We start from the raw sequence: 14,873 nt of genomic DNA, 5'->3' as shown, positions 1-14,873 counted from the left end.
CGTTACTATTATGGTTTTCAATTACTTAGTTAAGTTTTAATACTCTGACTTTTGGAAAACTTTTTGAAATCTGGCCATTTTTAAATCAAACTATTAGAAGAAACAGAGGAAGAAAGAAAGAGAGGGAGAGAGAGAGAGAAGGAAAGAAGGGAGGGAGAGTGGGAGGGAAGGAGGGAAGAAGGAAGAGCTATGATATACAATTTCCAATTTTTTTTAAATCTTGCTTTTATATTCAAATATATTTTGTGAAATATCTAAATAGATAGTGAGTGCTAGATTCCATAAATAAGATGGCAAGTGTCTGTTTATAATGGAAGAGATCATTCTGGATGGAAGAATAACCATTTTTATCTGGTAATATTTTCTGTAAGGATTTTAAGATCACCTGTTAGGTTGTAATTTTGATAGCTTTCCAGGTCAAATAGATACATATTCACTATCACAAAAAGCTTTCCCTGTATGCTGACAGCTGAAGAATTCACTGTCTTACAAAGAAACCCATATTTGATTACCCAGCTTTCCAAAAAGATAAAGTAGAATGAAGATAAAAATGGAATTATCCCACTCAAACTTCTGCAGAAAAATATAACTTTGCAACCATCGAATTTTCTTCATGTACGATTAGTCTTTAATTTTGTTTGCATTTAATATGTTGGAAGTCAAATTTAGGTGTATTTGGATTTCTTTATCATTATTTGACTTAGTCTAATATGACTATGATGCTTAAAAGAATTTCACAAAATAACTAGGAATCCATTTTTTGCTAAAGGAAACTTTTTCCTCAGTAAGTATGAATTGAACATTTTGCTGTTTATAACATTGTTTTTGAAAATGATTCAGTCTGCTGTAAATATTTTAGAAATAGTATTGTAAAGCACAGGGAACTCTACTCAGTGCTCTGTGGTGACCTAAATTGGAAGGAAATCCGAAAAAGACGGGATATGTGTATTCATTTAGCTGATTCACTTTGCTGTACAGCAGAAACTAACACAACATTGTAAAGCAACTATACTCCAATAAAAATTAATAAAAAAAATAGTACTTGGTAAACTCACTTGCATACAACCTAGCTTTTTAATGTATATATAAAAAGGGATTCATTTATTTTTAAATGTAGGATCAAAATAGCTTCAGTTACCATGTAAATAAATGGCAATATTAAAAATATCTTTGTAAAAATTAAGATAGCTTAGTCATAAATCCAATGATGATTGGCTTAAACATTAAAAATGAAAAAAGTAATTGATTATTGGTTTTTGAAAGGAAATTTTAAATATTTTATTTTTATTAATTATTATTTTGTAATTATGTTTAAAATCTACAACATATAATCATTTGAATATAAAACTTACATTAATTTTTTATTCTGTAGGAAGAACAGCATTTCAGACACCATTTTTTTTTTTTTTTTTTCCATTACGCGGGCCTCTCACTGTTGTGGCCTCTCCCGTTGCGGAGCACAGGCTCCGGACGCACAGGCTCAGCGGCCATGACTCACGGGCCCAGCCGCTCTGCAGCATGTGGGATCTTCCCGGACCGGGGCTCGAACCCGTGTCCCCTGCATTGGCAGGTGGACTCTCAACCACTTTGCACGTGTTTTTATTAATTTCTGCTATTTCCTAATTGTTAAAAGCATTTTGGAATTATAGGAAGGCAGTTTCTCTTTTACAGTCAATAATTTCCTCCTCATTATAGCTGTGTTTGACATAAAGACTAACACAGATTCAGACAGAAACCACAGATTCTTTAAAGAACAAATTAATCCACTTTAATTGCAATAAGTTAGAGTTAAGAATCTCAAATTTAATCAATTTTCTCTGAATTATAAACAATACTAACCAATAATAATAAAATACAAATCCACAATTTCCATCCATGTGGAAGAACCTCCCTATCTGGCATCTTCCATTGATACCATTATTATTACTGAAAGAAGGCGAAGATCACATTTTTTGTTTCCTTTATCAGAAGAATTTTCAGAAAGTGTGCAACAAACCAGATTTTCAATCAGTGAATACTTGAGAACTTAACTATTTGCAAATATGTTAGCAGAGTCAGTGGTGAGCAAGATAGGCAAGGACAGACATGTAACAATTGCAGGTGCCCTTAGCGTAACTAAGGGGTAATCTCAGCATTGTCTATAAGTGTATACCTAGGGACTTTACGTGGCCTAGGGAGTCAGAGAATACTTCCTTGACATAGTACATTTGAGGAGAGAGTTAAAGGATGAATAGATATTAGCCATGAAATTACGTGGTGGAAAAACATCTCAGACTGAGGAAACAGCATGAGCATACAGCTACCAGGGTAAGTTTAAGAATATGAAAGACATTTAATATACCAGGGCATAGCGAACAAAGGGGAAATGCACGTGATAGAGCAGGAGAGGCCCACATAGGCCAAGGAAGTTGGACTTGATCCTGAAGGCAATGGGAAGCTATTAAAAGGCCTTAAGGAAAAGAGTGACAATAAGCTTAGCATTTTAAAAAGATTTCTCAGGACCTTTTTTTTTTTTAGATTCCATATATATGTGTTAGCATATGGTATTTGTTTTTCTCTTTCTGACTTACTTCACTCTGTATGACAGTCTCTAGGTCCATCAAGTGAAAGAGTAGCATGGACATATATACACTACCAAATGTAAAATAGATAGCTAGTGGGAAGCATTCGCATAGCACAGGGATATCAGCTCGGTGCTTTGTGACCACCTAGAATGGTGGGATAGGGAGGGTGGGAGGGAGATGCAAGAGGGAGGAGATATGGGGATATATGTATATGTATAGCTGATTCACTTTGTTATACAGCAGAAACTAACACACCATTGTAAAGCAATTATACTTCAATAAAGATGTTAAAAAAAAAGATTTCTCTGGATTATGGAAAATGAATTAGGATTGTAAGAAGGCATGTGCAAATTGATACAGAGAATGTAGTTAGGAAGCTAGGAATTAGTTTAGAGGATGAATAAAGTTACTTTGACTAGATTGATAATAACGGTGATGCAGGGGAAAGGAAAATTATTGAAACCTTTAGCAGGTAGAATTTACATGATTTGATACTATCTTGAGGATTAGGATGAAGGAGTAGGGGATATTAAAGTAGGGGTGATTCAGTTTTCTGGTAAGTGTATCATTTCATGAATATAAAAACAATATAAATGTGACTAAAACTTTTTTTTTTAGACTTTTGGAATTGTTGACATTTACCATGCTATCATTCTAGCTCTACGCTTTTAACTAGAGTGCGTCAGAGAGATGGTTACATTTGCTGTTTCCATTTTCAGTTCTTACTTCTAAACATTTGCAAACTGTTTTGAATTGCCCCCACTTCTGATGTACACACACGGTCCAATGAAAGCACTGAGTGCAAAGACTCCAAAAATTTTACTGAACCTAAATCCAGTGGATACTTTTCAATTCCCCTGTATTGTGACATCCCAGATTTTTCAGGAATAAAAGGATGCCTGAAAATTACTTTTTAACTTCATGTATTAATATATTTCTAAACTGAATGCAATAAAATTATGAAGATAAAAGCTCAAAGAATTGAAAAGATATTTGGAATTAAAATGAGTTCGAAGAACTTCAGGAAATATTGGGGAATGTAGAGAAAATGTGGGAAATCTAGGGAAATGTAGGGGGAAATGCAGGGAAAGAATATATGAAATAAGTGGTGAGAAACATGGACCATATCCAGCAAAGTGCATCAATTATCCAAAGGCTCAGTATCCAACTAGACTTCAACCTAGAATTCTGTATGCAGTCAGGTTATCAATCAACTTTGAGTTTAACAGAGACATTTTCAGAGAAGAAATGGTTCCAAAAAACTATATCCCACTCAGTATTTCTTAGTTGTTTACTTAGGGATTGGTTCCAGCAACATGAATAACTAAACCAAAGGAAAAACATAGGGTCTAAGAATAGTGAACCCAACCAGGGATGTTGTAAAGAGAAATCCTACAGAAAAATCTCTAAAGAAAACTCAACAACTATTGGGTAGGATAAGAAGGCTGGAAAAAAAAAAAAGAAACTAAAATAAGAGCTAATTATGCAAGAAATGAAAATCATTAAAAATCCATGAAACAAAAGGAAATGTCATCAAATGTTCCACTTGGCATCATGATACATGGTCAAAGTAATGTAAACACTTTATGGGTTTGGTAGGTTTAATTACGGGTACAAAATTATAATCCACCTTTATATCATAAAAGTAGAGATGACAGAAGTTAGAAAGTAGGAGTGAAGGAGGGAGTTTGTTACTTTCATCTGGTAAATGTGTCTAGAGTTCTCTGAACAAGAAATAAAAGTATAAATAGATTATGTAAAGTTACAAAGGAGATCAAGGGAACAATTAGCACTAGTGACACAGGTATAGCATGAGAAAGGGGGTGAGAAGATACAGGGAACTGTAAGTAGTTAAACCACTTTGTCATGGCAAAAAGTCAATAAATGATGCCTATTATTAATCCATATAAGAAATAGAGACAGAAGCATATTGCTTGGTGATACCAACTAAACACCTTTTTAAAAATGGTGACAGGGGCTTCCGTTGGTGGCGCAGTGGTTGAGAGTCCGCCTGCCGATGCAGGGGACACGGGCTCGTGCCCCGGTCCGGGGGAATCCCGCGTGCCGCAGAGCGGCTGGGCCCGTGGGCCATGGCCGCTGGGCCTGCGCGTCCAGAGCCTGTGCTCCACGACAGGAGAGGCCACAGTAGTGAGAGGCCCGCGTACCGCAAAAAACAAACAAACAAAATAAATAAATAAAAAAATAAAAATGGTGACACGGGAGAAGTGAGACTGGTGGGTTTGACAATGGAATGTTGCCATTTGTTATAATCACTCTATTAGGGCACATTTTTAATATTGTCAAGGCGGAAGAAAACTTTCCTCTATCCTTCTAGGTTCTTCTGTCCAGTCTAAGAATTAAATTGACATGAGCCAGTTACAGGTGAAAATCAAATTTTATTTCTCATATGTACATGAATCCCACATACTTGATAGGGTCAGAGACCCCACATACAGGAGAGGTTCAGAGACAAAGAGGTAAAGTAAGGTATATATGCCATCCTGGGCTAAGGAATGGGAGAGGGGCCTGGAGCTCTCAGAAACAGGAGGATAATTCGTAGGATGATAAAAAGAAGAGCAGTTGTTGGGTAATTGGATGTTTGTCCTGCCATACAGATGGGACCACTTAGATAAAATGTATCTCTGGTAATAACCCTTTTTCTGGGAAGAATCCCCAATTTAAATTATCCTAAGTAGTTAAGGGAGGGACAGTAGTTTCTCTTGAGCCTCTGGGTCCCCACTGCCTTTAGCACATAACCCACATGCCAAAGTGTCACATCTTGAAAAAGCCTGTTCTGAACCCCTAAAATATCATGTACATGCATTATAGATATAGATATAAAATTTTAATTGAAGAGAACATTTAAAAAATAATAGTACCTTAGAATTTTAAATGGTATTTGTTTTATAGTCTTTTAAATCTGATACAATGAATTTTTGATTTTATATATTCAAGAAAGAATTGTATTTGCATCTTTGCTTTTGAGTGGCCCCCTCCCCTTTGAAACTTTATCCTTCTTTGGATTTTGCTCATCTAGCTTTTCTGGTCCTGTTCTTACATCGTGCTAGCTAATGTGAGTTCCCTTAACTTGTCAAACTCCATGACTCAACTGCTTTTAAAATATAGGTTCCACTTTTTGTCTTTTTATGTCTTCACTTGACGCATCCTTAGTGATCCCTTAGTCATTGGCTATGCGTATATTTTCTCTTCTAAGTGCCTGACCTACATATAAGCATTAGGATGTGCCATGGGCATCTTAAACTTAACTTGTCAGAAACTGAATTTCTTTTCTTTCCCCTACTCTCCCTCAAACACAGGCACAGATTTCCCCAAAATGATTAAAATGCTACTTAGTTTTAATGTTGTCTCCCATAACCCTGAGATACATGCAAAAAAAGGGAGAAATCTAGAGCTTCAGTATGCCAGTTAAAGTTAAAGATTCTCAGGACTTCCCTGGTGGCACGGTGGTTGAGAGTCTGCGTACCGATGCAGGGGACATGGGTTCGTGCCCCGGTCCGGGAAGATCCCACATGCCGCAGAGCGGCTAGGCCCGTGAGCCATGGCCTCTGGGCCTGCGCGTCCGGAGCCTGTGCTCCGCAACGGGAGAGGCCACAACAGTGAGAGGCCCGCATACCGCAAAAAAAAAAAAAAAAGATTCTCACCACCCCAAGCAGTGTTTGGGCAAGCACTCTATTGAGAAAAGTGAGCAGAGATTACTTGATACCTACTGGTTTTGAAGAACACTGAATCCTTTATTTGGCCAGAACTGAAAGGACGTTCATCAATGCCGTAAGTGACAGCCCTGTTGTCTGAAGTTGTTTTATTGTTTTCCCAAGTTCGGAAGTTTGACAGAACTCACCAGACTCCATAGATTATACTCATATGAGGCTTTCGTTTAAAGGCAAAGTTCAGTGCAACAGAGAAAGAGAATGCCAACAAGCATCAGAGGCCCGAGGGCCTTTCCCCAGCACCCTCCCTGTGGGCTCAATCTCTGGGACCCTGGAGCATACTGACTCACTGGCCTGAACCACCAAGATCTGTGCAAGGAGTCTTGCTTTGGGGAGAGCTCACCAACAAAGCTCTCAATAGCTCTTTAAATAGTCCATCCAAACTAGTCAAACCAAGCAGGTTATTTGCAAATCATTAGTGCAGAAGTTAGCCTGTGGATCTCCAGTGGAGTTTCAGAATCTAAACAGTACCTCAAATATCCCACTGCCCTCTTCTTGGCTAAGAGTAAAAATCAGATACAAAGATGTCTCTAAAAAAGTTTCTTGTAGAAAGGGCCACTGAAGCGTCTTTCCTTTGGACCAGCTGCATGAGGGGTCAAAGCAGGCTGAATCTGGGCTTCCCTGGTGGCGCAGTGGTTGAGAGTCCGCCTGCCGATGCAGGGGGCACGGGTTTGTGCCCTGGTCTGGGAGGATCCCACATGCCACTTAGCGGCTGGGCCCGTGAGCCATGGCCACTGAGCCTGTGCGTCCGGAGCCTGTGCTCCGCAACGGGAGAGGCCACAACAGTGAGAGGCCCGCGTACCGCAAAAAAAAAAAAAGAAGGCTGAATCTGAGGTCTCTAGCTAAGGGTGGGCTACCAAGGTTAGCATACAGATTCTGACTTCTTCAGGAAAAATTAACCCAGTCCTTCTCAAGTATATACTAGAAGCCACTTACACACAATGACAGTGACAGCATTGGTGCCTAAATTCAGAATGCCTAAATCATAATCAAGTTGCTTCAGAGATATATATATGTAGGCCTGCAGGCTTTAAATACTTCAGGGAACAGTCTGGTGACCAAATAAAGGAATCTCATGACAAAGTTGTATTTCCTTTGAGAATACTAAACTCTAAAAGGGAATGTCCAAAAATATGACTGTTATGTGTAAGGAAATTATGTAAAAAAATTTGAAGAAATACAATACAATGGGTTGCTGTTTCCCATTAGATATATGTATTATCAATTACCAGTTGTAATTACGGTAATTATGGGCAAGGAGTCCAGTCACCTAGATCTTCTAGTCTGAGCTCTGTTAACAGGAAAAGATTTGAAAAAAATTTTTCATAGATAATATGTCAAATGTGTTGTGTTTAAGCAAAGATTTTTATTCCAGTATCTTCATCCAGTTTTATTACCTACCTTTTTATTTGTACTCAGTTTTATCATCCATACAATGAAACTAATTCTGGGGGTCTAACTGATTTTTTCAAAGTATAGTCTTATGACCACCTGCATTTGAAACATCGAGGGAATATTTCTCAACCTTAAATGTGTATGAATCATCTGGGGATCTTTCTTAAGATGCAGATTTCACAGCTCTGAGGTAAAGCCTGAAATTCTCTTCTAATAAGCTTCCAAGTAATCTCCATGCTTCTATGTTCCTGTTTGATTTGCAGGGATTTTTTTAAGTGCGTATGTATATGTATATGTATATGAGTATGTATGTAAACTTACAAAGGCAGGTACCTCAACGGAATCAATATCTGGAGTTAAGAATGCAAATCTGGGGGTTTCCCTGGTGGCACAGTGGTTGAGAGTCCGTCTGCCGATGCAGAAGACACGGGTTCGTGCCCCGGTCCAGGAAGATCCCACATGCCATGGAGCGGCTGGGCCCGTGAGCCATGGCCGCTGAGCCTGCGCGTCCGGAGCCTGTGCTCCGCAACCGGAGAGGCCACAACAGTGAGAGGCCCGCGTACCGCAAAAAAAAAAAAAAAAAAAAAAAGAATGCAAATCTGCATTCCCAAAAGACAGCCTCACCCCAAGTTTTATAAACAATCAAGTTTAAGTACTACTTGTTTAAATGAAATTAAATGTCTAAGTTTCAGCTATAAAATTATGTGGATCTAGTCTCGTTCTGATATTTTTCTACGTCCTACATTGAAGCCTGACACAGTCTCTTAATTTGTAGGGCACGTGTTGCTTGAGTATCTATGACCTGCAAACGGTTGCCAAGCTTTCTGCCTCCAGATTCAATTGTTAATCAGGTCTGATCTTTTGCTATAAAGGTCTAAGATAAGACCTTTTGTACTATCCAAAGTTATGGGATTCTTTCTCCAAATGAAGAGCTAAACAGCAACTTCATACTTCTTTTAGAACTCAGCTCAAAAAAAATCCAAAAAATAGCATCACATTTTGTTTTCTTGCCTCATCACTGGCTTTTCTGGGGCTGCACCCAGTTACCTCTGAGCTCCTTCCATGCTTCCTCTCTATAACATCTCAGGTCTTTACAGGAAATGTTCACCTAAACAAATGCTTTCTACAGTCTGTCACACAGAGTAGGTACATTACAACCTAGTACATTATTTCCTTCCCCTTAAAGGATTTCTTCTTTTTGTTACTGTTACTATTGAATATAGCACAACAAGGTAACACGACGATTTCTCATACAGCCTAACAATGTTTTCTAATTTCCGTTTTTCCTTTCCTTACAGTATAAGCAAGTGGAACAATACATGTCATTCCATAAGTTACCAGCTGATATGCGTCAGAAGATACATGATTACTATGAACACAGATACCAAGGCAAAATCTTTGATGAGGAAAATATTCTCAATGAACTCAATGATCCTCTGAGAGAGGTAAGATTTATAGTCCTCGGTCTCCATGTACATGATCATTGTTTACTTTCTCCTTTCCTGGGAAATCCTCAATTCCATGTTTTGACACTACTTAAAAGAAAAATTAAAATTTAATGTTAAAACATCTTGTTTGTTGCCCTTATTTGCCCTTATGTTCTCCCATTTACAGGCACTTATGTTAAAAAAAAGACTGGAAATTGTTCTAATTATGGTTCTCAGGATATCATTTTATTTTCTGTATCCCTAGTTAGAAAGTCCCTTCTTGTGTCCCCGTTGTCCATATCTTCCCAGTTTTCCACTCTCTCATCTCATGCTCACCAAACTGTTTCGTTAACTTCTTTTTGATTTCTACTTTCCTCCTGTCTTCATTTTCCTTGTTCATCTCCTGGACCCTGATCACAGACTGACCTGACCAGTTATGAGTAATTCATTTCCTGTTACCTCACTAAAACACTTGGCAATATCAATAACCACCTCTTTGCCTTGCGTCTCCTTTCCATTCCTCCCTAGAAGTCTTCGCTCTGCCCACTAGAATGTACAGGTCACCCCTAGATCAAAGGAACATTCTCTTGACTGTTTGTGTTTCTTACACTGTCTTTCTCTTTCTCCATTCTTTTACTACCAACCTTCTCAAAAGATTACTTTATAATTATTGCATTGTGGTTCAATCTCCACTTCTTTACCAAAATTGTTTCCTTGAAAATTGTAAGTGAACATTTAATCTTCAAATCCTTTGTCTTTGAGCCATTGGTGCTTCCTTTAAACTCAATAAAACACATATCCTGAACCTCTTTTGGGAGCTTTTTAACACTAAGCCATTACTGAGCCATTGGCTTTCATTTTGAATTTCTGAGTTTTATTCTCATATTTATTTCATCTCTGCAGTTCTATAAATTTGAGCTCCAAGTTCTTGCCATAACCTCTGTTTTCTTAAAAGCTACATGATATCCCCTTGCCATGTATGTATAGTAGGCTATGTGTTAGTCATTATCTTCCATCACTAAACCATTTATCCTTTGAAGTCTCTCTCTCTCTCTCTCTCTGTAAATGTTTTAGTTATTCCTTCGAGTCATTTGGAATGTAAAATTTTTGTCTTTTTAAAAAATCTTTCTTTGCTCTGCACATCTAGTCGATTACCAAATGCTGTCAATTCACTGTGACAGCGTATCTTACATCTATGCCCTTGTCTCCTTTCCCAAGTCCCTTACCCTAACCTAATTCCTCTCACATGGACTATTTGCAGTATCCCCTTAGTTTACCTTCCAACCTTTGGTCTGTTTTCTCTAACTACCATTTAAAGCAGCGATGCCAGATTAATCTTCTTTTATGTGTAAGAGCTAGTCATGTCTCTGCTCAGAAAGGTTCAGTCTTTACATTACAAATTAAATCAACTATAGCCTCCTTAGGCTCATATTCTAGCCCTTCTATGCTCTGATCCTTGCTGAATTTCCACCTTTATTTTTCCCTATTGCCATACACGTTCCAAAGTGGCCTATAGCCAAATTGTGCAACTTACTGTTTTGAAAAACCAATTCTAATTTCTCAACTTGCATCGTACATTTTCCAGATGTTTCTCATCTGTTGGCAAAGGTAATAAATAATATTTCTTTATTTATACCTCCTTTGATTGTCCAGACTAGATCTGGTCTCTCTTTCCCTAACCCCCAGTGCACTGAGTCCATAATGCTTGTGTGCTACTTTCCATTTTGTCTATTATCACAATTTTTCCACATTAGTTTCCTCCACTTTTGTCTTGAAAGTTCTTTAAGAGCAAAGACCATTTAATCTATGTTTTTAATTTTTCTTGAAATTCCGACTACATGTAGCATATGTTAAAGAGTCAATAAATATTTCTATTTCAACTAACATCTTTACCATTTATAACTATCCCTAAGTATCTGCATCCATTAAAAGTTATTTGTATTTTTTTAAGGCTTAAGACATCAGTTAAGAGTTTTGGAAAGAGAAGGAGCTAAATATCTGCTATTGATTAGCTTATTTTCTCTAGAGTCCTCAATCAAATAAGAATGTACAGATATTTTTGCTTTGAGAAATAGAGTCAAAACTTCGTATTTTTTACACTACCAAATGTAAAATAGATAGCTAGTGGGAAGCAGCCGCATAGCACAGGGAGATCAGCTTGGTGTTTTGTGACCACCTAGAAGGTTGGGATAGGGAGGGTGGGAGGGAGATGCAAGAGGGAGGAGATATGGGGATATCTGTATATGTATAGCTGATTCACTTTGTTATAAAGCAGAAACTAACACACCATTGTAAAACAATTATACTCCAATAAAGATGTTAAAAAAAGTAATGTATCATTTTAAAAAATAATCTATCAGTATGCTTTGCTTTATCTCTCTGTAGGATTACAGAATTTATTTTAAATCCAAATTCCTTTCACTAAGAGGCAGAAGTTCAGGACACTAGAACCAAGTTGGGTTCTAAAGGTCCTGGGGGGATTCAAAGGCAGGGTAGGACAGACCATAGCATGGAGACAAAGGTAATTGAAGAGACAGCATCAGGGATTAAGATGGATCAATAGGCAGGAGGACACAGTAAAACTAAAAATTTATTTCAAAGAAGCAGAAAAGTAAGGATTCTAGCATAAAATGTCATTGAGGGAATACAGAAAGCCAATAGAAAAAGTGAACATAAAAATGAACCCTAAGAAGCTGCGTGCTTAAACGGGAAGCATTCCTCCCTGCTAAAAATGCTCAATGTAATGTAAAATCAGGATAACAAGAAAATGTTCTTAATCGTGTGTATGTAATTAACTGCTTTATCTTGCCATACTTTAATTTACTCTGATCTTCAGTGGAAAAAATTCCACTTTTCATTTTTATCCCCTTAAAGCCATCAATAGACATACCTCCAATCTCCTCAATTCCTACAACTATTCTGTCATTAAGTTAGACTGATTTTTTTCCTTATATTTGCAAATGCCATAGTTCAGGGTCTCAGCATCTTTTACCTCAACTTCTGAAGTGCACTCACTGCTTTTCTTCCTGCCTTTGATGTCAATTAGCTCAAATGCATCCCATCTCAGGGCTACCATATTGATTGATATACAACACTAGTTTGACATTACTTTCTTCTCAGAGCCTAACCATGACCTCCTATCCCCTTCAAGAAAAAGTTCAAGCTGCTTGACATGGCACCTGAGATGCTCCCTGGTCTGCCTCCATCTTCATTTCTTTACATTCATGCTTCATCAACAGAAAATTGTTGATAATTTCCTGGCGGGGTAGGGAGAAATGTTGCTGATTGCGTCTTTGCCTTTCTTCATGCTACCCTCTCTATCTTCAATCCTTTCTACCCAGCTTACCTTCAGCTTTCCATCAAACAGTCTTACCAGGCAGAACCTTCATACGTTTTCCCCGACCATTGTCTATCACTGTATTTTCCTTTGTCAGTTTACTGTTTGTCTCTTTCAAGACTGTGAGCTTCTTGAGGATAGAGACCATGCCATAATATCTCTGTATCTCTAATGACTAAGTATTTGATAGGAGCTCATTAAATATTTATTGGGTGAATGGTCTTTAACAGAATTATGAGTGAAAAACAGGGTAAGAATCATGGCTACTTAATAAGATTAGAGATCCTAGAAGTAGAAGCATGAAATGCTCAAACACTTAACACCTTAAAAAGGTGAAAACAATGTTCTCCATTTGTTCATCTGTTCTTCAGCTGTTGCTCTTCGGGCATCAGAGTCACACAAAAGCCTAAATTTAATGTGAATTAAGACTTTAGAGGAACAGGAAGAGTAGAATAGGAAAGTAAGCAAAGACATTGGCAGAGAGATAACAGAAGTCATTATTCAAAATGAAACCTAGATGTAAAACAGCCAGACATGTTTTATGCAGAAAAGTTCAGTAAGAACAGTGGGAAATATGTCTTGCTCCCTATTAAATTGTAGTCTTATATACCTGCTATATTCAGGTCATAGTGGTAGATCACAAGAAATATTTTAAAAGTAGTAAAATACATCATTCCACCTTTCAAAAGCTGTCTTCCAATTTAGAAGATGAGGCGTTAATCTGTGCAAAGATGTATTTTGGTCCCTGTTGTGCCTCTAGTGTCCACAAAGTGCCTGGCACTTTGAAGTCACACAATAGAAGACACTGAATGATTGCTACAATAAATATAAAATGAATGAAACTAGGATACTTAGAAAGGGAAAGCTAGATTATTTGATATGTAGTTTATAATAAAAGGTAAAAATGTAAGACTTGCATTGTGTGCACATACACACACCACATATAATTGTTAATCATATATTCAAGTTAGAGCCAACAACCATCTTATATTTTAACAAGACTTTTAACTTAAAATGCCTCATTGTCCAGAAGGCTCATTTTTAAGAAAGTATTTAGCATAATTTGAGGTGCTAATATACACTTAAGAGCAGTGATTTCTGCTAACACAAGTCTGGGTACTCAGGGATATACAAAAGTGAAGGGCAGGTCAAACTTCAGATTCTAAAAAACTTATGCAAAAAACCCATTGCTTTAAAATATAGAAAGAAAGTAAACTGCAATGCTTATGAAAGTGAAAATTATTTACTCATAATCAATTAAATCTATAATCAATTAAATCTATATTATGCTATATCCAGGTTATTCCCCAGACTTTTTTCTCAATGTGTTTGAATATTTTTAAATATGAAGAATCTCTAAGATGTAAAATGGCAGGAAGAATATCATTTGTATGACCTTTGAAAGCTCTTACCAAAAACTCATACCATGCGTATGCAAATTAGTTCAGCTACTAGATATTTTGAAAGCACTACTTTATTGAAAGCATTTCTGTGCAGAAATTAGGTGATTTATCTTTTTCATAAATTGGAGACAAATTGCTGAAAAGCCTTCAACAAATACCTGACTCATTGTTCAAATCTCAGTACAAATGTTACCTGGGGCCTTCCGTGAGAAGTTCATCTAGATTAATTTCCTTGCAGTCATTCTCTATCACATCATCCTTGTTGCTGTGTACACATCACTCTGTTGCCTTGTTGTCCCTTTTTATTTATGTGCTAATTCTCCATTCTTGGAACTCGGGATCCAAGAAAGCAAGGACTTTGTCTTCCTTGATTTCCATGATAGCTCTACTCCCTAGATAGTACATATTTAATAACTACTTATTGGATAAATAAACAAAAGCAAATTTAAAAAGGATCTCAAAGAATCATTGATTATTAGGGCTTGGAGAGAGCATTTTGTAGACACAACAGAGATGCTGGCATGCATAAGAAAAGTGATGCCCAGAACTATGAAGTACTGTGGCCACCGAACTTTCTTAGTATCACTTTAGATTGTACTATGGAGAATATGGTTTCTAATATATAACAAAAGGATGCTGGCATCTTTAGATTCCTCTGTGATTTTGTTTTGATATATACACTGTAAGCAAGAAGGACCTATTTTGCATGTGGTTTTTTAAATTTTCTTTTAAACTTTCTCAAGGTTTATAAACATTAGTGATTTATTGCAGAGTAAACCTGGGGGATGGGGGAATATTCCAATAGAGTACGATTATAAGAAGTACGTCAATGTTTTGTCCAATCTCTATAGCAATATGCATGGGATAGATAGAAAATAAATACTATTTTTCTTACATCGCTATGCCAGCTGTGCCTAGCATATTGTCGGTGGCTCATAAAACAAAAGTTGCTGGATCCCCTGTCCAAACCTAAGTAGTGAGCCACCTCAAGATGTAGAAGATTCAGTGTGGCAGATAAA

At 37.2% G+C, this 14,873-nt stretch overlaps 1 protein-coding gene across 1 annotated transcript in view; it reads left to right on the top strand.

Annotated features, from left to right (window-relative positions):
• Positions 1-14,873, top strand: part of HCN1 (hyperpolarization activated cyclic nucleotide gated potassium channel 1) — a 368,418-nt gene that overhangs the window by 287,441 nt on the left and 66,104 nt on the right. Inside the window, exon 5 of the mRNA XM_019929239.3 lies at positions 8,986-9,132. Within this exon, the coding sequence (XP_019784798.1) occupies positions 8,986-9,132 (147 nt within the window). The remainder of the gene's footprint in view (positions 1-8,985; positions 9,133-14,873) is intronic.

The sequence above is a fragment of the Tursiops truncatus genome, chromosome 3, assembly GCF_011762595.2.
Source record: "Tursiops truncatus isolate mTurTru1 chromosome 3, mTurTru1.mat.Y, whole genome shotgun sequence".
Taxonomy (NCBI): Eukaryota; Metazoa; Chordata; class Mammalia; order Artiodactyla; family Delphinidae; genus Tursiops; species Tursiops truncatus.
Note: the sequence above shows the minus strand (reverse complement) of the source record. Positions and strands in the feature narration are given on the sequence as shown.